The sequence below is a fragment of the Salminus brasiliensis genome, chromosome 19 (genome assembly GCF_030463535.1).
Source record: "Salminus brasiliensis chromosome 19, fSalBra1.hap2, whole genome shotgun sequence".
NCBI classification, from domain to species: domain Eukaryota; kingdom Metazoa; phylum Chordata; class Actinopteri; order Characiformes; family Bryconidae; genus Salminus; species Salminus brasiliensis.
In genome coordinates, this window is record NC_132896.1 from 10,889,102 (window position 1) to 10,911,165 (window position 22,064).

The window sequence follows — 22,064 nt, forward strand, 5'->3', positions numbered from 1 at the left end:
CCAACATCCTGACCTCACTTATGCTCCTGTTGTTAACCAAATCCTCACAGCAATGCTCCACAATCTAGTAGACAGCCTTTCTTGGACAGTAGAGACCGCTCCTCCAACAAAAGCATATGCTTGATTTTGGACGAAACAATGAATGAGCAGCTGTCTCTATACTTTTGTCCACGTAGTGTATCAGCAATGAAGAATGTTTTTTTAGGTTTTCACTTAACCATTAAATGTTCTGCATGTACAGGATTTCAGAACAGGTGCTATTATTAGGATGTTCTGGAGTCTCATTACAGGCGATCTAAATGCAAATTCTAGGCCTGCATTGTGCACAGCACACAAATTGTACCAGTTCGTGAACCTTGCACTATCCATCAGATGCCAGGAGCTTAAATACGAAGCCCATACAGCGAGGCATTCACTTGTCTTTGTGTATTTGTGCAAGTGCATAATTTACCTCTAGTTTACCCTGCATTAGTGCTCACAATGAGACCTGTGTCTCTAAAGACTTTATCATTCAGAGTAACCCGGGCAACTACTTGGCAAAATGTGAAGAAGCTTTGCCTACGCCATACCATCGTTAAAGGGGAACAAATGCCCAGCGGCTCCCGTGATTAACGACAGCCACACACACCTGACCTTGCAGGACGAGCCCATGCATTACAGTTGTCTGTCAGAGGCTTTGTGGAGTGTAGCTGTGTGTCCAGCGGCACGTTCTTTACTTCCTGTTTTCACTCTCCTTTATTCTCCCCTTTGCTCTGGAGGCTGCACTGTTTGCAGGCTCATCTCATTACTCCACACTGCTGTTTGCGTTCAGGGTAAGAAATCAAGGATTCAACCGTTTATTTGTTCTCTTGATTTACTGGGACGATGACAGAGCTGAAGCTGATGCATATTTTCAATTGAGTTCTTAATTAATTTGTAGAAAAAGACCTTAATGTAAAAACCACCTGTCAATCAGTAAAAGCCGACCTCTATATTTGCTAGAACAAAAAGGGTTCCTTGACAGGTTAGACCCGTAAACCTTAAAATGGCATACATGTCTGGTACTATCTAAATATGAGTATAAATCAAATGTTATTAAAAAAGTAACGACAAATATGGGAGGTAGGCCTCCACTAGTATGCCACCACTGTTATACTGTTCTAATGTTATAAGGTTGCACTGGGTTTTTAAGGTTCTTAAGGCAATTGATCCATACATGACCATGGAAACCAAAATGGTTCTTTTATACAGCATTTATATATATATATATATATATATATATATATATATATATATATATATATATATTTATAACATATATATAACATGTGAACAGTGAACATATACATAATATATAACCTTGGATGTTTTACAGTCATGGCTCTTTTTTATAGAACCAAGTAATTCAGTCTCTTTAAAAAGTTTTTTTTCCATCATAGAGAAGTTGTTTATTTATATTTATTCTAATAACTGTATGTAACATCTAATGCACATTTTGCATGTTGTTGGTTATGTGCTGTTTGTGTTATACTATGTGGGTGGTGTGGTGTAGTGGATAACAACACATTCCTCCCTGTGACAGACTAAGGAAAGTACAGGTTCTTGAGCAAGACTCCTAACTCAACATTTACCTACCTGTGTAATGTTAGCTTACTCTGGATAAGGGCATCAAAAATGCCATATTATGCTAAATATTTCTGATTCGGTTTATATACAATTCTTCTACATAGTTCATCCTTATCCCTTTTGGTGCACTTTTGGTGCCCACTTTAAGAACTACCCCATTTGCTGGGTTGGGTAGTGGCATCACTTGTAGGTGCTCAAACAAGCCATATGGTTTGGAGTGCGATAACTTGAAGCTGCAGCCAACAATGGAGTAATTGAGAAGGGGAAGAGGTCTGAGCTTGACTCGGCAAAGCTGCAAAAACTCCCTCTTTCACTCTAATGAAGCTGTTGTCTGGAGATTCTGTGTGGGGCTGGGAGGATGGTGGTGGACGTGATTTGTCATACAATCTGAATCTTTAGGAGGGCCGGAGAAAGACCTCCTCTCCATATGTCTGCTTATTTTGCATCTGAAAGCTGCGGGTGGAGACGAGGGGGGAGAGAAGGGGAAGGAAAGTAGTGAATTGAGGCACTGGAGCAGGATTTCTCTTTCTGTTGGTGTTTGACCAAAACAAACCAAACATCACTGGATATTCTTTGCTCTTAAAGGCAAGATATTTTTGGTAACTTTACGTTTGTGGTGTAGGACATACATGTTTGGACAGACTGTGATGTGTTTGAACTAATTCTGGAGGCTATTGATAAATAAGTGATAAAGCATTGCAAATGACCCCAAATAATTCTACTGTAAAGTTGCGAGCACCTTAAAAAAGCTGCTTTTCTGGGCAGTAAGTGTTTATGTACTCGGTGATATACTAATTTTACAATAAACAACAATAACACTCATCCAAATATGAGTGGTTTTAGACCACCGTGTTCATTAAAACATCTCTAAAGCTCTCCTAATGAGAGTGTAGTATTATTTATAGCTATCATCCAAAACCTGGTTTGGTAAATCGGTGTTTAATAAGCTGGTGATGGAATTGAACATGCGTTGGCTGGGGGAATCCAGGAGAAATCTGGAACCAAGCATTGCTCTTTAAACTAGCTCACAAGAACCTCAACTACTTTATTAACATGAGAAATCTTGTGTCAATCTTTTTACAGTATTTATGTTCACCTGCATCTGTCCTAATATGATCTGGAGTTTTACAAGCAAAACACTTTTATTATACTTATATATACTTATATATTGTGAATAAATATACTTGGTGCATAGACGTGGCCCTGTTCAGGAGTGTCCACAGATGAACTTAAAATGTGAAAGTAAGCTTTGCTCTGCAGCACATTGTAGTAATAAACAACAGAATGAAATCAAAGTTAAATAGTAGAATTCAGTGTAGTAGAACCATCAAATAGACTTAAATGAGGTTTGTGCTGCTGCTGCTTCTGCTGCTGCATGTTGGTTGTTATTCCAGTTTTTGGTCATTATGCAACACATTGTTTGTGTTTGCAAATTTGCCCTCAGCATCCTCCTCCACATATTACAACATGCATTATTCTCGAAGAATAACAACATACGCCGAACACAGACCAAACCAATCCTTGAGCGAAACAAGAACCACTTGAAAGAATGTGGCTGAACAAAGAGGGGCTGGAAACAATGGCAGCACTTCTGCATTAGGTGTCGCTAGTAGAGAACGTAGACCACCATGTAATGAAAGAGCACTGGCAAACTATACAAGTGCAATTATGACAGGACAATAGCTGTAGTGTCCCCCCCCCCATCCTGAGTCCGTGGGCATACTGCTGCTGCACTGGAATGGTAATAGTCACCCAGCATATACAATGTCTTTCAGAACAGGTGTGAAAGACAGGAGTGAGGAGGTTACGCTCAATTCTGCTGCGGTAGGTGCCGTAAATGGTATTGTAGAGTTCTGTAGAAGCTTTTCATGTTTCTTTTTCATTTCATGCCCAACCTGATGCTCACAGGAATGTTTGTCATGTCTTAAAGCAGTGCCATATTTGATTGTGATCCATAAGGGACCATAAAGTGCTTGCTTGTAACAGAGAAAACTGTTATACTGATCAAAAAATGATATGAGATGATATGAAAGCTCTTCAGGCTCTTCTTCATACAGCTCTAGTATGGAAGAAAAAGTGGTTCCTCTCTGGCATCACTCCAAGAACCATTTAAATCACCTTGATTTTTAAGAGGGCATACCAAAATACCCCTGTTAGACTGCTGTGTAAAACTGGGTGCATGATCTTACACTCTTAAGAAATGGTCCTCCAAGGATTCTTTACCAATGGCCTGGGTCCCACAGACGCATTCCAAGTCAAAGAACACTTTGGATGGGTTAAATGGTTCTTTGCCTGGTTAAATGGGTCTGTTTGTATGGTTCTACCATTACGGCGTTGAAGTAGATTAGTACGGCTTCTTATTTTTAAAGAATTTGAAAATGCCAGCTGTCCACATTGTGTTGAATTGCATAAACAATGAACAAATAAAAATGGCCCAACAAAATGATGTGTGTGTGTGTGGCCTTTGTGTTTTCTGTCTTTTATACTTGTCTTAAATGTTTCCTGTGGGGATAATTAAAGTTTAATTGGATTGGATTGGAAACAGAGCATAGCAGCAATTCGACTGCATCAGTAAGTTGAAAAGGCAGGTTTATATCTGAGGTTTGGATTGTGTTAAGCGCAGGATGGCGTCTGCAGCACACAAGGGCCGTGAACTTGTGGCTGTGGAGACATCTGCATGCATTCTCTCGCCCTGCCTGTTTTGATATTAAGGTTAATGATATGAGTGCCAGCAGCTCCAGGAGAATGTGGGTGCGGAGAAAACGAGGAAGTCCCCAAGGACCTTTGTCGGTTTGGACAACTCTTTTTGATGCAAACACCATGCGCCAGGGCTTGGATATTTGTGGACATCTGCCCAGGCTCATCAGCATGCATGGCCTCAGTTTGGGGGTATCTGACCTGCCCGAGCAACAATGGCCAGGCAGTCTGATCTATGGCACACCGCTGCTTCTGCCTTTATATCCCAGTCAAAGAAGAGCTTTTAAAAATCGGCCTTTAAAGCTACAGAAACCGCTACAGCACCGGGAGGACCCGTTTCAGAGGGGCTGCAGCAGCTAAACATGCTTCCTCTTCTTTCTTGGCCTCTTTCTTGCACTGCCACATGCAATTTCTCCTTGTCATTGTCTTTCTCCACCTCCTAGTATAGAGGAGTGTCGGGGTGAAGGGCAGAGCAGGCTGCAGAGAGGCCCTGCTTAAACACAGCTCAGAAAGGCAGCGAGTTCGCTAGTTGGAAAGACGTGTGGACATGTGGAATTCAGGAAGGTGGAGGAATAATATAGTAACACTGCTGTAGTTGCAGTACTAAAGCTGACCAGCATTTTGATACATTTCAAGTTCATTTATACAGTGTATGTCCAAATGTTTGTGGACACCCCTTCGAATCAATGCATTCAGCTACTGCTGATGCAGATGTGCAAATGCACACACACAGCTTGTCTAATCCCTGTAGAGAAGTACTGCCAATAGAACAGGACTTTCTGGAGCAGATAAATATGAAACTGTTGGCACTGTGCTTAATGCCATGCGTGGGCTATAGAGGGGTATAAAGTTGGTGATCCATCCAGTACATCCAGTGTTCCTGGACAGCAGAGACAGCAGAGACAGCAGAATAGACTCTTTTTAATACCCTTGATTTAGGAAGAATCCGTGAATGAACAGGTGTCCCAATACTTTTGTCCATGTTTTTTCTGCTATATGTATATATGCTATATGTATGTACCTCTAGAGCTTGAAGGAAAATAGTTTCATTCCACTGTGTACTTGTATTTAGTTGGGATGACAATTAAATCCTTCTTGATTTTGATCTGTGTGATTTCTCATACGCAACCAGTGATACGTTCTTGTTTCCATGAACCTAAACACATTCATAGTATCAAATTCTATACTACATTTTAAAATGTTAATGTTAAAGGAAAGATTGTATCAAATCAAACATTTTGGTGATTTAAGGTTAATAATAATGTAATCATCATTTAATCAGTTGGAGTGGAAATGCATTAAAATGTAAGATATCTCCTCTAAATAAAGACATTCCTAGAACGGTTCACATTTTCAGAAAGCTCTACATTTGCTACGATTTTACAGAATTATTGGAATTTAGGAAATAGTCTTCATGTAATGAACCTTTGGAACAAAACCTTTAAAAAGGCAACCTGTTGATCTGTACCGCCCCCTACTGGTCTAACTTCTTTCATTAGCAGTGTCAGTGGCTTTGGGTTAAAACGTTCAGACATTGAAGCTGTTGCTGCTTATATTATTCATTTTTTGCAACATAGCATTAATAGTAATTGAATAATAATAATAATAATAATAATAATAATAATGAAAGAAAAACAAGTAGTGAAGTTAAAAGTCGACGCAGGCATAATATAGTTTACAGTTTAAGTTTACACCTTTTTTTACATGCAAATAAAAAACCCAAACAAAAATCCTAAATAAAATCAAACTTGCACAAATTGTAAGCCAACAGAAGCTCTATAGCTCCCCTTTGCTGTCTTTGCTTTAAGCGTCAATTGAGTTACACTGACCTCTGGTGGACTTTCTAAGTTACTAAAATTAAAGAATTTTATTCAAGAACAAGCCCGAAAGCTGGATGTTCCTCATATAATAATATAATATTTATAATAATAATATTTATAATGACAACAAAAATAATAATAATAATAATAATAATAACAATAATAATAGTAATAATAATAATAATAATACTTATTATTATTATTATTATAACAAGATATATATATATATATATATATATATATATATATATATATATATATATATATATATATATATATTTGCTTGTAGATCTAACAAAGTGTTATTTATAGGGAAACACATTTTTATTTTATTTGAGAGTAAGGTTTTCTTAAAAAGAACTTTGTAATTTTAAGTGATTTTTACTTGAAATAGTTCTTGGCGATATGTTTTCTATTCTGTTCTCCAGGATGCTGTAATATCGCTTTTACATTTTAACAATACTTTTGATAAACAAATTGTGTGCATGGATAATATGTTATCCATTGTACAAGTTCCATAAAACAGCTTCAATAAATGACATTTGTTTGATGTCACAAAACCTTGAAATATTATCAGAATGTGACATTTAATGTTACAAACTGGTGAAATTTGATCTTTATAATAAAACCTTTACGGGCTCTTATTTTGAAAACGCGATTACCCGGATGTGGGGCAGGGTTCAGCTTTGTTCGGCGCTAGTGCTGTGAGCGCAGTGCGTGTTCCAGTCATTTAGTACGATTTAGTCATAATACAGGGCTGAAGAGCTGAACATCAGAGATGTTTTATCATGTAAGTCGCTGATTCTTGTATTTAGACAAATAGTTGAGAGAAGCTGCTTAGTTACAGCTTCGGGGTTTAGTGGCAGGTGGGAGTTAGGCAGCGCTCACGACTGTGTGTACTTGGTTAGCTAGCTAACGTTAGTTAGCTACATAGCTAGAGCCAGTGTTTTTGTTGTGTTTGAGGATTTATTGGCAGCTGAAATTCTGTTGGACTGTGAGAACTAATATTTATTAGCTGTAGGATCGCTGTAACTTTACTAGCTTGCTAAAGTCATTACAACAACTAGCTACTAGCTAGTAAATTCATTACAATGCTAACAGTGGCTGCCATACTGAGGCACTGGTGATCTGGTAGTTTTGGTAGCCACACAGGACGTTTAATAATAAGCCTTACCATTATTAATTACTGATTATTAAGCTTTAATAGTAAGCAGTAAATTATGTTGTTTTATTGACTGAGCTGTCCTATACATTTTACATGCCCATTTGTTGTAGATCTCTCTGGAACATGAGATTCTTCTCCACCCTCGATACTTCGGTCCAAACCTCTTAAACACAGTCAAACAGAAGCTGTTCACAGAGGTGGAAGGCACATGTACAGGAAAGTAAGTCCCACTGAAGAGCACTGTACCATTTTTAATAACACCATGATGGTGATGATGATAATAATAATAACCTGCAATCATGCTGACTCTCTTTTGTTCCTTTTTTTTCTTTTAGATATGGATTTGTCATTGCAGTGACCACAATTGATAATATAGGTGCAGGTGTTATACAGCCAGGACGAGGGTTTGTCCTGTACCCTGTCAAATACAAGGCTATCGTATTCCGGCCTTTCAAAGGGGAGGTAGTGGATGCTGTTGTCACTCAGGTTAACAAGGTATGGATTCAGCTTGTTTTTCAGTTATGCATTTTTACTTGTCCTTTTTTTGTGCAAAACTGTTTCTTTGAATATTTGTAAGTGTAGGGGTGTGTTTATACTTGTAGTTCGGTTCCCTTGGGCTGGAATAAGCAAGAAAATAAAAACAGTTACGCTTTACTCCTGGTTTGCTTTGCCTTCATATTGACATTTTTGCAACTGGCACAGAAGTTGGTGGGGAGAAAAAGGTGGCGAATGACGCCTTTATGGCAGAAGGCTGCAAGTAGAGGTCTATTTGTGCACAAGGCAGGTGTGTCCGTTGGTTCGGACAAGCAACCATGGCCATATTGCGAGTGAACTGCAGAGATAAGTAAAAAAAAAAAAAAAAGCAAGGTTGCAGTTTAGTCACAGACCAATGCTGTAAGATTTAACATTACTGTGGCTGCGTCCCAACTCGCATACTGACACAACTACACTAATGAATGTAATTCTTACGGTGACCAGTTTAAACACTCTGTAGTGTGGTAGTGTGTGGTTTGGGACACAGCTCTGTGAAACCAAAGGGTCAGAAAGTTAAAGCCTGAAAATGTGGGCAAGTCTGCATTGAAACTCACTTGCAGGTGATGAAACAGGCAGACATGGACGGCATGATGTTGGGGGAGCTAACACCGTACTTCTGTGTTCGTATTTCAAACAAATGCATCAGATTCCATTTAGAAATGGACAGAGACCCACCTGTTTAAGCAGTCTCGTTGGTCCGCTTGTTTGGTGGCGTTTGAAAAGCAAAGGTGTTCACACTTACTCTAATGTACCGCATTAACAGATCGGTCACACCAGGGTTTGTTTTAATCAAACCAAATCTGACATATAGAAATACATTGTGTTTGGAACTTTTTTTGAATATATTGTTCCTAAAAGATTTTTGTCTTTTACAGGTTGGATTATTTACCGAAATTGGGCCAATGTCTTGTTTTATCTCGCGTCATGTAAGTTGACCCTCACTATGACTAAGTTGGTAATATCCACTTATCTGATTTTGTTTATCTGACTTTGTCAGACTTTAAACTCAGTATAAAGGCTTTAGATGATTGATGTTATTTTATTATAGTACAACTTTAACAAGATTTGAAAGCAGTGTGGATTTATAAAAGTAACACTTTTGATCCTTTGTTGTCTAGTCTATACCCTCAGAAATGGAATTTGACCCAAACTCCAATCCCCCCTGCTACAAGACAGTGGATGAGGTAAGGTCATGTAGTGAACATTCAGAGCTCAGTTTTTTGTAATGCATGATTTATGCTGTGCTTCTTATAAATAAGCGCATGGACAGTATTGTTTATTACGTCGTCTTCTTCATAGGATATTGTTATCCAGCAAGACGATGAAATCCGATTGAAGATTGTGGGCACTCGAGTAGACAAGAATGATATTGTAAGTGTATGGCATTCATTTCTGTGCACACCACAGCTGTATTAGAATATAGCAAACACTTTGCTTTCATAAGACCATAGTACAATGTTTCTAATTCAGATATCTTTTTTTTGTTGTTGTTGTAGTTTGCCATTGGCTCTCTTATGGATGACTACCTTGGTAAGTATTTTTGACAATGTAATTTATGTAAATGCAGCAGAGACGCTTCAACAGATAGAAGCTGAAATATTACAATAATATAATAAACCTAGAATTAAATACAATAATGCTGTGTACTGATGGGCTAAAGGTGCTTTGCAACCAATGCGTTTGCCACGAAAAAGAGAATTATTATTATTTAATAAATCATTTCCACAATTATTCAGACTTTATTGCTGTCTTTTTCAGGTCTTGTTAGCTGATCGCTCTCTGAAAGATGCCGGAGGACCTTTACATATTTAGACGTTTTTTGTACAGTATCCCCCTTCTCTCACACACACACACACACACACAGATGTAGAATATAAAAAAAAGAAAAAAAATCCTGTGATTCCATTTTTTTTGTTTTGTTTGTTCTAGTGGGCTACATTTAATTGTAGTTGTTTTGAAAAGCTTGCTTATGACTTGTTATTATGTCCCAGCCAGAGACATTAAACCAGCTTGCTCCTGTTTCATAAGCTTCTGTCTTTTCTTTTACAAAAAAAGTGTCCTGCAACAAGACTTCTTTTGTATATATTATTTTGTATAAATAAATCCTGTGAAAGAAACTGTTGGTATTATTTGTGTAGTTCTTTGTGTATCTCCCTTTCCTCTTTTATAATAAGGTACCTATGTGGATAATCGTGGACGTGCACCTACAGAAACACAGTACACGCACCATTAGGAACAAACATCTACAGTGTATTTATAACAGAGACCCATCTGGCAATATGGGTGGTGTTACTGAAGCAAATCTGATATTAAATGTAAAGGATATATTTATCTGTGTGCTCATTTAGTTTGAGATTTTTAACAGGTACAGGTAGTTGAACTGACATTTTGGATTGTGCAATAGGCATAGTTAATCATCAGTACTCAAGAAGTCACCAATAGAATTTTCGATGTGTTTGGTGTGGAGTAGTTCTGTGGATTGTATCCATTTTCTGATAATAAACAATTGCGTTCTGTCCTGGCGCCTTCTTCTTCAAACGCAGACTGAAGACCCACCTCTTCAGAGAGTACTTGGACGAATAGTTCTATGGTCGCCTTATTGTCTTGTGTTTAGCAATGTCTAAGCTTAGAGGTATCTTTTGAATTATTAGTCTATTCTAACTAGCTAAGGCTTTTCTTGGGTAAATAGCAAAGCTGGATAAGAGCGTCTGCTAAATGTCGTAAATGTAAATGTAAATGTTACAGTCAACTTTGTATGTAAATTATTCTTTTATTTGTGACTGTGCAAACAATTATGTCAAGATACTTTTACAGAGATATTAAATGCAAAGACATGCTGCTCATATGTAGAAGTAAGCCTACATGTTTGATCCACAGGATCAATGCAGTCAGTTTCACCTTTAAATGGTTTATTCCAGGATTCTTAGCGTGCTTAATTAGCCGTTGCTCCAATTCTTGATTCAATGTATTCATTTAGCTAATGAATGTCCTCCCATCGACTGTCAATGAATCTGCCATAAATAAATATGGATCAGAGGATTCCACTGCCCTCAATCATAATTGATACAATCAATCAATACAGTGACAATATAAGCATTGCAGTGTGCCAAGGTTTTATCCAACAATCACTGTGGACAAATCACAAAGCAGTTAGTGGCTGGAGTCTAAGAGAGCACAATTGGCCTCCACTCTCTCCTCTCATAACTCCTAAAATGATGTTGACCAATACAGGCCTCTGTTAGTTGGTGTGCTTGGGGAGGTAAGGAGGGCTGGATTAATTGCCAGTACCAAATTGGGAGAAAAAGGGGAAATATTCAATAAATTATATATATATATATATATATATATATAGTTAGGCATTTTCTCAGGCTTTAACAGAGTTTAACAGAGCCAAGCCAGAACTGGTCAAACTGAAGCCGGTCAGCATGTTTCTAACATTTTATTTAGATTATAAACATTTGAGTTTTTTTATATTATTTTATTTCATCTTTACATCCTCGAGGTGTATCTTACAGATGCAGGTGCAAACATGTACCCATATTGTACAAGCACATTCACAGCTCGTACGATTTCCACAGAAATTAGAAATGAGCTTTCCCAATAGAATGGATTTGTTGGACCTGTACAAGACCCTAAGACCACCCTGGAGAGATGGAGTCTGTACCTGACCCTCACTCATGCTTTTGTGGCTGAATGCAATCAAATATCCACTGCAATGGTCCAAGAAATGCCATGCCTCCTTCCTAGAAGGGTAGAGACTGAGCTACTGGAGCAAAGGGAGGGCAACAAACGCACAGCCCTAAAACCCCTCCGGACCACACTGGCGCTGTACTGGTGTAGCTGGTCTGCCAGCACGCGCTTTTTTGGACTCAGCCTACAGAAAGAGCCCTGAACACACCCCTCTGGTCGAGCAATGTGGCGCAGTATTTCTGCGACATGCCCCCAGTATACGACAGCAGCGTGCGCCTCCGCTCCTTCTTTCTCTCGTCCTAAAGATGGCGGCAGGGGTGAGTAAGATGGAAGGGAGCCTGATTTTTACCGGCGTGTCACGTCTCTGCTCGCAATCCTGCTTTTATCACAGCCATCCTTACTGCCAACGTGTTTGTTGTAATATGGTGTGATTATGGAGGGTGTATTGGAGCCGCCGGGATGTTTATTTTGTCCTGAAACGTGTTTTTCTCCCCCGGGGTCTCCAGCCTGTATTTTGAATGAGCAGCTGGGAGAAAGTGGGAGCCGCGCTGAGCCGCTCTGCTCTGCCACGTTTTATGTTCCGGTGTAACGGGAGCCTCACGTCGCCTCTGTGAACCGGGCCGTGTGTCTTTAGAAAGCTATTTCAGTCTAATAACAGTCACACGGGCTGTCATTTTGGAGATAAAGAGCCTGCGGTTCGTTAGAGGCGGTTGTTTGGATGCTAGGGTTAGCTGTGTAGCGCTAGCCTGGCTATAGGAGGAGGTTGTCAGCCAGCCGGCTGGGACCACTGTTCTTTAACTGGCTACCCCTTTGTGCCCCATCTGGGTCCCTAACTTTTGCAGAAAGAAATTGCATGAGAGAAACATTTCTGTGCCATTTGCATGTTATCTAGCTGAGCTGTGATGGCTCACCCTTCATTATTTTTTATTTATAACTATTTTATTTAAATATATTTTGGGGGTACTAATTAACTAAAACCTAAGACAGGCACATGCTTACATGCAATTGGGTATTCCCAGCATCTCCCAGTGATGATAATGACCATTAATTGGAAATTGCTGCATCATGATCTGCATGATGTGCAGCTACAAGCCCTAGTTTTATATTATGATTACATTGCAAATCAGGACTGCAATCAGGATTTCTAGTAGTGTTATAAGGCTAATACTCTAATTCATGTGTGGGTTTTTCTTTTTCCTTCTCTTTGTAGACTCTCTACACATACGCAGAGAACTGGAGGGCCTACAAGGCTCAGATTGCAGCCCAGTACAGTGGGGCTCGTCTGAAGGTGGCGAGTTCCCCCCCTGCCTTCACCTTTGGGCAGACAAACCGCTCCCCTGCTTTCCTTAACAACTTCCCCTTGGGCAAGGTTAGTAAATACTGTTCTCTTGATTGCCTAATCACCTTCCTTCTCTGCAAATGAATTGGGTCCTCTGTAAACACATTTTGTTCACTGCTGGCCTTCCCCGCTCTCCTTTTTAGGTTCCAGCTTACCAGGGTGATGATGGCTTCTGTCTGTTCGAGAGCAATGCCATTGCTCACTACTGTAAGCCTCATGGTTTTATTTATTTATTTATTTTGGATCATAGTTATGAAGATTGCTTGGTGCTGCACCTCTTTCAATACTGTGAAACATCTGTGCACATATAAACTAAAAGACTAAATATGCTCTTTTGGTGGATTCCTCTTCTCTGGCAGTGAGCAATGATGCCCTTCGTGGCAGCACTCCTCAAGCCAGTGCCCAGGTCCTGCAGTGGGTCAGCTTTGCTGATTCTGAGATCATCCCTCCAGCCAGTGCCTGGGTCTTCCCAACCTTGGGCATCATGCAGTTCAACAAACAGGTCCGTAGGTTTGCCACTATCCCGTGACGTAAAGTTCTGGTGCTGTGTGGAGAACCTGTTCTAATTTCATAGTTGTGGTGTTGAAAACTAAAAATGTTCTGGTTTCTGTCTCTCCAGGCCACAGAGCAGGCCAAGGAGGAGGTGAAGCGTGTGCTCGCTGTCCTGAACCAGCACTTAAATACTCGTACTTTCTTGGTTGGCGAGAGAGTCAGTCTGGCTGACATCACAGTGGCCTGCTCTCTGCTGTGGCTCTTCAAGCAGGTGAGTTTTCATATGATGAAATAAAAAGTAGAGCTTCCTTGCTCACAGACCCCCTCAAAAATGGACTGACTTAGTGAAAAGCTGCAAAAGCATAGATACGAGTTTCTTATTTGACAGCCGTATGTGAAAGACTACCGACTGTAATTGACCTGTCTGAGCTCTGCCCACAAATGTTGCTGTAACATAAAGCATGATTTGACTATTTTTAGTAGCAAGTTCTCCAATGTACTTTTTTACCTTATTGCTTAAGCCACCATATTGATTACACCTGCCATTACTTTAGCTTGTCCTACTTTTGTAGCTCTATTATACATCAGTCCTGGACAACGTGAACCAGAAATGTGTTTCATGTTACATGTTTCTGAGTGACGCACAGGATGGATGTTAAAACTAGCTGAGCCTGGTCGATGATGGGTGGGAGGTGGTTAAAGTTGTACTCTGCCTGCAGGTGCATGGTGGTGTAACAGTCAGAAGGTGTTTAAAGGGGTGTATGCACACTATGCCTGATTGACTTGTACTTTGCAGCCTAAGCATGAGTTGTCCCCAGTGCTCACACTGTGCTTAACGTTCTGGGCCCAAGCACACTTGCATGATGTGGATATTTTTGTGTCGAAGATAAGCTTCGCTACCCAATCTACTTCACCTGCCCGATTTGGACTGCGACTGCACCGAATTAATGCAACCGAGACATTGATCTGAAAGACACCCCCCATCTATCAGATATACAGTGCCTGTGTTTTTTGTTTTTGTTTTTTTGTGTGTGTGTGTGGGGGGGGGGTCATTGTAAAAGCTGTTAACACTTGAGACTTTCTTGATTCGGTTTCAATAATTTAGAATTATAATAATACTGTTGCTACTACTTACTCTTACTAATACTAGATATTCCCTTATTCATTAACTGGTTAAACTATTAGTGGATGGGCACTACAACTGCACTCTGTAAATGTGTATCTTCTGAATCTTCCAAATCCTGGAATATCCCTGCCCTCTGTATTTTACTGTTCTTTGTCTCATTTTCACCCTCTCTTATTCTAGCAGATCAGGCAGGTGCTGCAGATTGTATTTACGCCGTAGCATATTTGCAGTGATTTTGGGTGCACTGAAGCAGTTCTCTCACGTACCTTATAGATTTATTGATTATGCAGCACAACAGAGTTCTGTTAAGTGTGTTGCATGTGGAAGAGCTTTTACAGAGGCAGCGTTACTGACCGCATGTTAGAATTCCTTGCGACCACACGTATCATGTTAGACTCCACCTGAACTGGTACAGAACGATCATACTACTGAAACTAAACAGGCTGTGGTGGTGAGAATGTGCATGCTTCATATTGCCTAGTGTGAGTACACTTTTTAAGGTAGTTTAACATTGCGATTATTATTATTAAAGTATTGTTAATATGCCTTGGAACACGGTCATCATGTACACGCATACAAAATAAAGGAGCGTTTTTAAATAACTTAATGAAAACAGCTGACAATAGCTGCTAATGTTAAGCTGCACTGAATAAAGAGATGGAAGTTGGTTAGCAGGATAATTCTGCTCACCTCAGAACAAATTCTGGCTGCACAGATTTGCTAAAATGTCTGGATTGATCGACTGCTGCTGGGCAGAAAGGTGAAAAGGTTTTCTCCATGGTTTTAGATCTGTAACTCACTCGCTACACTAGTTTTTGCTGAGCTAGCTCCGCTACAGCTCCCCCAAGTATCAGATGGCTCAGTTCAGCTGCTATTGACCAACTTCTGAGCTCCCGACACAAATGTTGAGAATAAAAATGTGTCTGAGAGTGAAGGAACAGAAAGGCTAACTGAGAGACAGGTTGTGCGGTGTTTGGACTTGTAGTCCGCTTCAGCACTATCTAGTTGTATTTGGAGAAGTTAGCCAGCAGGCTGAACACCACAGGACAGACAGTGTTCCAGCTGACTGAGGCACAAATTGCACAGGTTTAAAGGATAAAGCAGCATACCTGAGTGCTCAGAGTCAAGGGAATGATCTTGGGAGTGTGTTCAACTGTTTTAGGCAAACCTGGTATTCAGGATTCTCCCCTTTAAACAGACTTGTCAACTCACAACTACGGTGGGCAAATGGCTCTATTAAATAGGAGCAGTAATCTTATCTGACTAAGCTAGACAGACACAGCTCAGAAATCTGACACATCGGACATGTCGTAACTTTAAAATTCTGAGATTCCATCAACATTTTAAAATACTGCGGTATTACTGGTATACAGCTCAGCCCTACTGCTCTCACTTATCAATGTATATAATCCAGGGCCCACACTGAGAGTGCGAGGGAGATGGATCGAGAGGGTGAGGGAATTCTAGATGCACAGTAATTATTACTGTTAAATTGGGACGTGATCTAATTGTTAAATGCGCTCCGGGCGCCCTGGGTGGTCCACCGCCATACTAAGGCACGGTCACTGTGATCAAAGGATCGCTGGTTCGAATTCCCATCACGCTGCTGGCTGTCAGCAGCTGGTGCCACAAGTGAGTGCAATTGGCCTTGTTCTCTCTAGGGTGGGTAGATGGCGCTCTCCCCCCACATCGCACTAGTACTGGCAGTCACTGGCGTCTGCTAGCCGGTGCAACCGAGCCGGATATACAGGGCTTCCCTCCAGAGACATTGGTTGTTTGCTGATGTCGCATTGGTGGCATTGAAACGGGTCTGTTTGCTCGCGCACATGTATTGGTTTCACCCTCTCTAGTGTTGGGGGCGCTGCATGTGATGGGGTTGTACGTACGGGTTGGAGAATGTGGGTAAAAATCGGAAAAATGTATAAAACAAAATGCCAGGGGTAAACAGGCTCTCTGTAACACCTTTATTTTTGAGTCTGATTTGAAAGGGGATTTCTGTCAAGGTTCTGTAGAGCAAGTACAGTCTGGTAGTGGTGGCTATAAAAGAATGTTTTTGTAGGTGGGACATGTAGGGGCTGGTTTGGAAAAGACTTGTAAGAGACTTTATTGCTCTCAAACAAAATTGCTTGTTTACAGCAGCAATAAGAGGGATTTTGCAAGATGTGCATGCTGGAGAGGAAAACTGAATTTTACAGAATCTTAGACTAATAAACAACTTTCCATTTCCACAAAAAATAAGGTGGATGTCTGAATGTGTTCATCAAATTAATATAAGCTGAAGACTTCAGAATTCAGAGTCTGATAATCTCATTTAAGAGGTGGGGGTCTGGATGTCTCTCTGCCACAGTCTTACTGATGAATATCACGTTCCACATCTTTCCCTGCAGTGATATAAATACATATAGCAAAGAAACTGAATATAGCGTCTGTTCTGTAGTAGTGATAATGATTTTTCTGATTGCTTTCAGGTTCTTGAGCCTGCTTTCCGTCAGCCCTACCCCAACGTCACTCGCTGGTTTGTGACTTGCGTCAACCAACCTCAGTTCAAGGCCGTTCTTGGGGAGGTCAAGCTCTGTGAGAAGATGGCTCAGTTTGATGGTAAGAAGGGAGAGCTTCCAGTCCTTGTGCAAACACTGACATTTGATGGCAGTATTGTAACATGGTGCTAATTGGCTGAATCTTAAACTGAGAGTTACTAGTTTAAAGATTTTTAACTCCCACACTTTATTACAAACATGGTTATTTATGGAACCAGTGGTGGTTCTTCTGTGGTATTGCTGAAAGAACCATTTAAAGCACCTTTATTTTTAAGAATTTAAACTTAGACATAGTAAGCCAAAGTAAGACTCTGCATTGGTGAATTAAATTGCTGCCACCTCACACAAATGATACCCTAACATTTGGCACCCCTGATCAAATTGCACGTACAGCGAAAGTCTTCCAATCTGGACTTTTGAATCCAGTTTTTTGTCCTGCATTTGTAGTCCTTGGTAGGTGTGACTCTACATGGCCAATCAGTGACATTAACTGTTCTCTTAACTTGCAACAAAAACAAAATTCAGGACTGGAACTGGACTGGATTCAGGGTCTAAATTTAAAGACTCTTTGCTAGTTCAGGCCATGCCTGTAGCATTATCATTTGGAATCTCTTAAGAGATGGGAGAGAACTTGGGGCTGGAGGTCAGGTGGCTCGATATGTAATGGCAGGAGGGAGGGGGCAGGGTGGAGGAAGTTCCAGTGACTTGTCATGGGTATGTGACCAAGGCAAAGATGGCATTTAGAACATTAAATTGGGAGGTGGATCTTTGTGCATGTTCCTCTTCTAAATGGTGTTCTGAAAAAATTTGGTAGCTCAGTTTAACACATTACCCAAAAAATATGTATGCGTGGAAGTAATGGCACATGTAACCAGTTTGACAAAGGATGCCCGATTCTTTGCATAAGACTAAAGTGTGTAAGGATTCTTATATCGAACATGTTTTTGACTCAATGTCCATGGCTTACTCAGTAATGAGACATCCATGGAATTCTTCTAGCTGCTGTGTGCTTTACTTGCATGTTTCTGTAAACTGTTGTGATTGAAATCTGGATTTAATGCCCTCAGTTACAATAGTTTATAAGGTTTCCTGGTTTGTTGTTGTTTGGGGGGGGCATTTATATTGGTCTGTTTGTCAGGGCTGACCTTTTGTAAGCTGCATAAATGGCTGTCCTGTTACCATTAAGCAGACTTTCATTGTAAAGCTTTTGATATTAACTCTCAAAAATGAACTAGAGACTACATTTTTAATGGATTGAGCTAGCTGCCTATATGATTTCTTCATTCAATCCAGTCAAGAGAGTATTGTCATTCTTTGACATCAAGTCATTCGTTGGTTGTTTTTTGGGTCTCCTGTTTTATAATACAAGACCTCTGGTCTTCAGGGCTTTGTAGTTGTGCATGTAGATGTACAGGGATGTTAGTTTGTCATGGAGAATGTGGCTCAGTTACTGATATTGTTTTGACATGAGATCACTCTGCTTGTTCTTGCAGCCAAGAAGTTTGCTGAGAGCCAGCCCAAGAAGGAGGCACCTGCCAAGAAGGAGAAAGGTGGCAAGGATGCTGGTAAGCCCCAGCAACAGCAGGAGAAAAAAGAGAAGAAAAAGGAGGAGAAGAAACCTGCTCCCCCTGCTGAGGAGATGGATGAGTGTGAAGCTGCTCTGGCCTCTGAGCCCAAAACCAAGGACCCATTTGCTCACCTTCCAAAGAGGTATGTAGTATTCTCATCTCTAACTACAGTAAATTAATGTTTATCTTCTGTTCAGGCTTCTGCAGCTTTATGCCTTACTTAATATGCATTAATTTCATATATACTTTTTTTCTCACCAGTTCCTTTATTTTGGATGAGTTCAAGAGAAAGTATTCTAACGAGGACACTCTGTCTGTGGCTCTCCCTTACTTCTGGGAAAACCTGGACCGTGAGGGCTACTCTATCTGGTATGGCGAGTACCGCTTCCCTGATGAGCTGGCCATGACCTTCATGAGCTGCAATCTTATCACAGGTAAAAGCAGGTCGTCCTGACACTGTAGCCTCTATGCACACATGGGTTCTTTGTATAAAGACAGATCAACCTCTTTCACGACAGAAAGTGAAAAGCCTCAGAACCTCAGAGTAGGGTCAGAGCTGTTTTTAATATTGTGACTGAGGATGGGAATGCGATCTTATGCAACTTCGATCATGTTTAAAAAGGTTTTTACATTTTAATAGTCTACAATGTTTTTAACACATACAGGTATGGGTTTTAAGAGTGGACCACCTGATATTTAGGTGCAAGTAAATAGTTGTTTTTGTGCAGAAGTAATATAGTGATATTAAAAACAGTTGAGAAAATTCAGAAACAATTGAGTGCTTTTAAATAAGTGACATGAAGTAAGACAAAGACCAGAGATTTGCATATATAACAAAAAAAACAGCCAGCATACAGTAAGCTGAGCTCCAACATCATCAAGCTGAGAGGCAGCTTGCAGGAGAGCAACTGAAGCTGCTTTGCACTCTGGAGATTACGATCTCTGATCTTAGTCACTGATGTAATTGTGACTTGCTGATGCGAGTTGGGCAGAAAAACTGTGCCCTGGACCAGTCGCTGTCTGGTTCGGTCTGCACAATGCTGGGTTAAGTCAAATAAGCCATATTTCAGACTAGCTCGGCATTCTCTTGCAAATCAGAAGCTAGACTGCTGGTATAATGCGTAACACGTCCGCGACCCAGGTTGCTTGGAGCCTATTCCATGTTTGTAGCAAGTTTTAGCTTTCTAGAACATTTGATTCTGACTTGATGTGGATCCACTTGGTATCATGAGTGAAGTCCAGCTAATTCTGGCTTGGCTTTCATTAACCGTTGGCCCTGCAGATTCTCTCATTTCTCTTAATTTACCACTATAAAAGCAACTGAAAAGAGAATTAAGACTCATGATTGTGCCTTCGCACTGTTTGTTTTAGGAATGTTCCAACGACTTGACAAGCTGCGCAAGAATGCTTTTGCTAGCGTCATCCTCTTCGGCACAAACAACGATAGTTCCATCTCTGGTATCTGGGTTTTCAGAGGCCAGGATCTAGCTTTCACTGTAAGTCCCTTCACTTTCAGTAAATAGAATGAATTTATTGTGCACAATCCAAAAAAATTGGATATTTGCCTTTTTTCATTTTTTTTCCCCTCCCTACTCCCCGCTTATTCCCGTTTTAGCTCTCTGAGGACTGGCAGATCGACTACGAGTCCTACAACTGGCGCAAACTGGATGTGGACAGCGAGGAGTGCAAGACTATGGTGAAGGAGTACTTTGCATGGGAAGGTGAATTTAAGCACGTAGGCAAAGCTTTCAACCAGGGCAAGGTCTTCAAATGAGCATTGATGGCACTTACCAACTATCAACATGTAAACCTAAGGACATGCGACCCCTTTGTTTGAGAAAGGAACTTAAATCCCAAGATGGAGAGGGTTGCGTGCTAAAATGGTATGATGAGGTTTTGAGTTGACGAAATAAAAGTTTTTCACAGTCCCACTTGGGTTTGTTTCTTTTTTTACATTACTAGCCTGCTCTTTTATTTGTGGTGTTTACTCTTGTTGAAAGTTTTGGGCCTTCCCCCAAAAAAGGCTCTTGCCACATTTTGGATGAGTTAGAGCATGAATTTAATGAAATAAACCTTGGAGTTAATAACCCCTGTTTTAGGGAATGCTGTCCTCTGACTGTGGGAAGTAGCAACCTTTTCTTTAAATCTGTTTAGAAACTTGTGCTGAATTATTGCAAATGCTTAGTTATTATTATGTTCCCAGAAATACTCCCTAGAGAACCACAAGTTCTTTATTCTACAGTGATCCAGTCTTCAGTACGCCAGCACTGACAGACTGCATTGATCAGTTTCCTCAAGTTGGAGTTGATTTGCTTTTGGGGTTAAATGGTTGCTGCTCCTATTTAATCTGGAGTTGTTTTCTGTAGTTCTGCATGTGTGCTTTCCATATAGTGGGATGGCAGCTGTTGTCCACCAGAGGGCAGCCAACTCTACTAGTGGCAGCCCTTCAGCACTGCTCTTAAAATGGAGACTAGCTCCTAAAAAGTGAAGCTGCTGAGGTTATGATGTTCATGAAATGGATTGCAAACAGTGCTTTCCAAAAAAAAAGATGCATCATTTTACAGTTTTTCATGCTATCCATTCCTCATAATTAGACAGTTTATTAGGAGTCAGGGGTGTAGTGCATGAACCTGTGCAGTAAATAAAGAAACCGCCCTTCAGGCAAATTGTCTCTTAGTCATTTTTAATGAGCCAGCTGTCACTTCTTTGTTCTTTGGTATAGTGGGTTGGGGTAGCTTATTTTATAATGAAGGGTAACTTGTAAGTGTGAAAAAAGAATGATAACATACTTAAATTTGGTGGGAAATGTAGTCTAGGGGATGGTCATGAGAAATATGATGCAAAAACACTGAGGTAAACATGATTAAAGGTTCAGAACAGGCCATTCCTGTTTCAAGGCCATGGTCTGACACTTGTTAGGATGATGTACTTTCTTAAATGGCCAAAAGTAGGACATTTTCTTACATATGATACTCTTGGGAGTTTGTCTATGCATTAAGCATTTTCTAAGTGTGCAATTTAAGTATGTTGAGAATTTGCTAGAAATAGCCAGACCCCCAGGGTCAGCGCAAACAGGTGTTGACCCTTGAAGCTACGTCCCCAGCAAATGCTTTTGTTTCCAGTTTACTGTGTGCTTAAACTGAGAGCGCCTTCATTTTATGTGCTAGCTCGTCGTCCTTATGGTCCTTAGTGAACACTAAAATTCAGCGAAGGAAGACCATTTCAGTTCTGAAGAGGAATTTGGGTTGTCCTGGAGGAGGATGTTACCCAAAACAAAACACGTTCAGACCTCTCTGCACATATTGACTAAACAAAAAAGAGATTAGGAGCACACGGAAGTACTCTGTATGGAAAGACATACAGAAGTGGTGGCAGGAGTTAGCATACAGTATTAATACATTAAACATAAGCACACTGTGTGCCCATTCACCTGTTTATCCTCAAGCATGTAAAGTAGTTTGCCTAAAGGTATGCTAGCATAGCTGTTCACA

General features: G+C 40.4%; 2 protein-coding genes across 2 annotated transcripts; both read left to right on the forward strand.

Annotated features, from left to right (window-relative positions):
• The first annotated feature begins 6,797 nt into the window (after positions 1–6,797).
• On the forward strand, positions 6,798–9,938 carry polr2g (RNA polymerase II subunit G). Its single transcript, XM_072663522.1, has 8 exons — positions 6,798–6,912; positions 7,398–7,507; positions 7,623–7,782; positions 8,697–8,747; positions 8,940–9,005; positions 9,121–9,192; positions 9,318–9,351; positions 9,580–9,938. The coding sequence occupies exons 1-8, from the start codon at positions 6,901–6,903 to the stop codon at positions 9,591–9,593; spliced, it is 519 nt and encodes a 172-aa protein (XP_072519623.1). The 5' UTR covers positions 6,798–6,900; the 3' UTR covers positions 9,594–9,938.
• A 1,820-nt stretch (positions 9,939–11,758) lies between these two features.
• On the forward strand, positions 11,759–20,501 carry eef1g (eukaryotic translation elongation factor 1 gamma). The gene is made up of 10 exons (XM_072663880.1): positions 11,759–11,828; positions 12,722–12,880; positions 12,994–13,057; positions 13,210–13,352; positions 13,470–13,613; positions 16,937–17,066; positions 18,499–18,715; positions 18,835–19,007; positions 19,945–20,069; positions 20,189–20,501. The coding sequence occupies exons 1-10, from the start codon at positions 11,817–11,819 to the stop codon at positions 20,345–20,347; spliced, it is 1,326 nt and encodes a 441-aa protein (XP_072519981.1). The 5' UTR covers positions 11,759–11,816; the 3' UTR covers positions 20,348–20,501.
• The last annotated feature ends 1,563 nt before the right edge of the window (positions 20,502–22,064 follow it).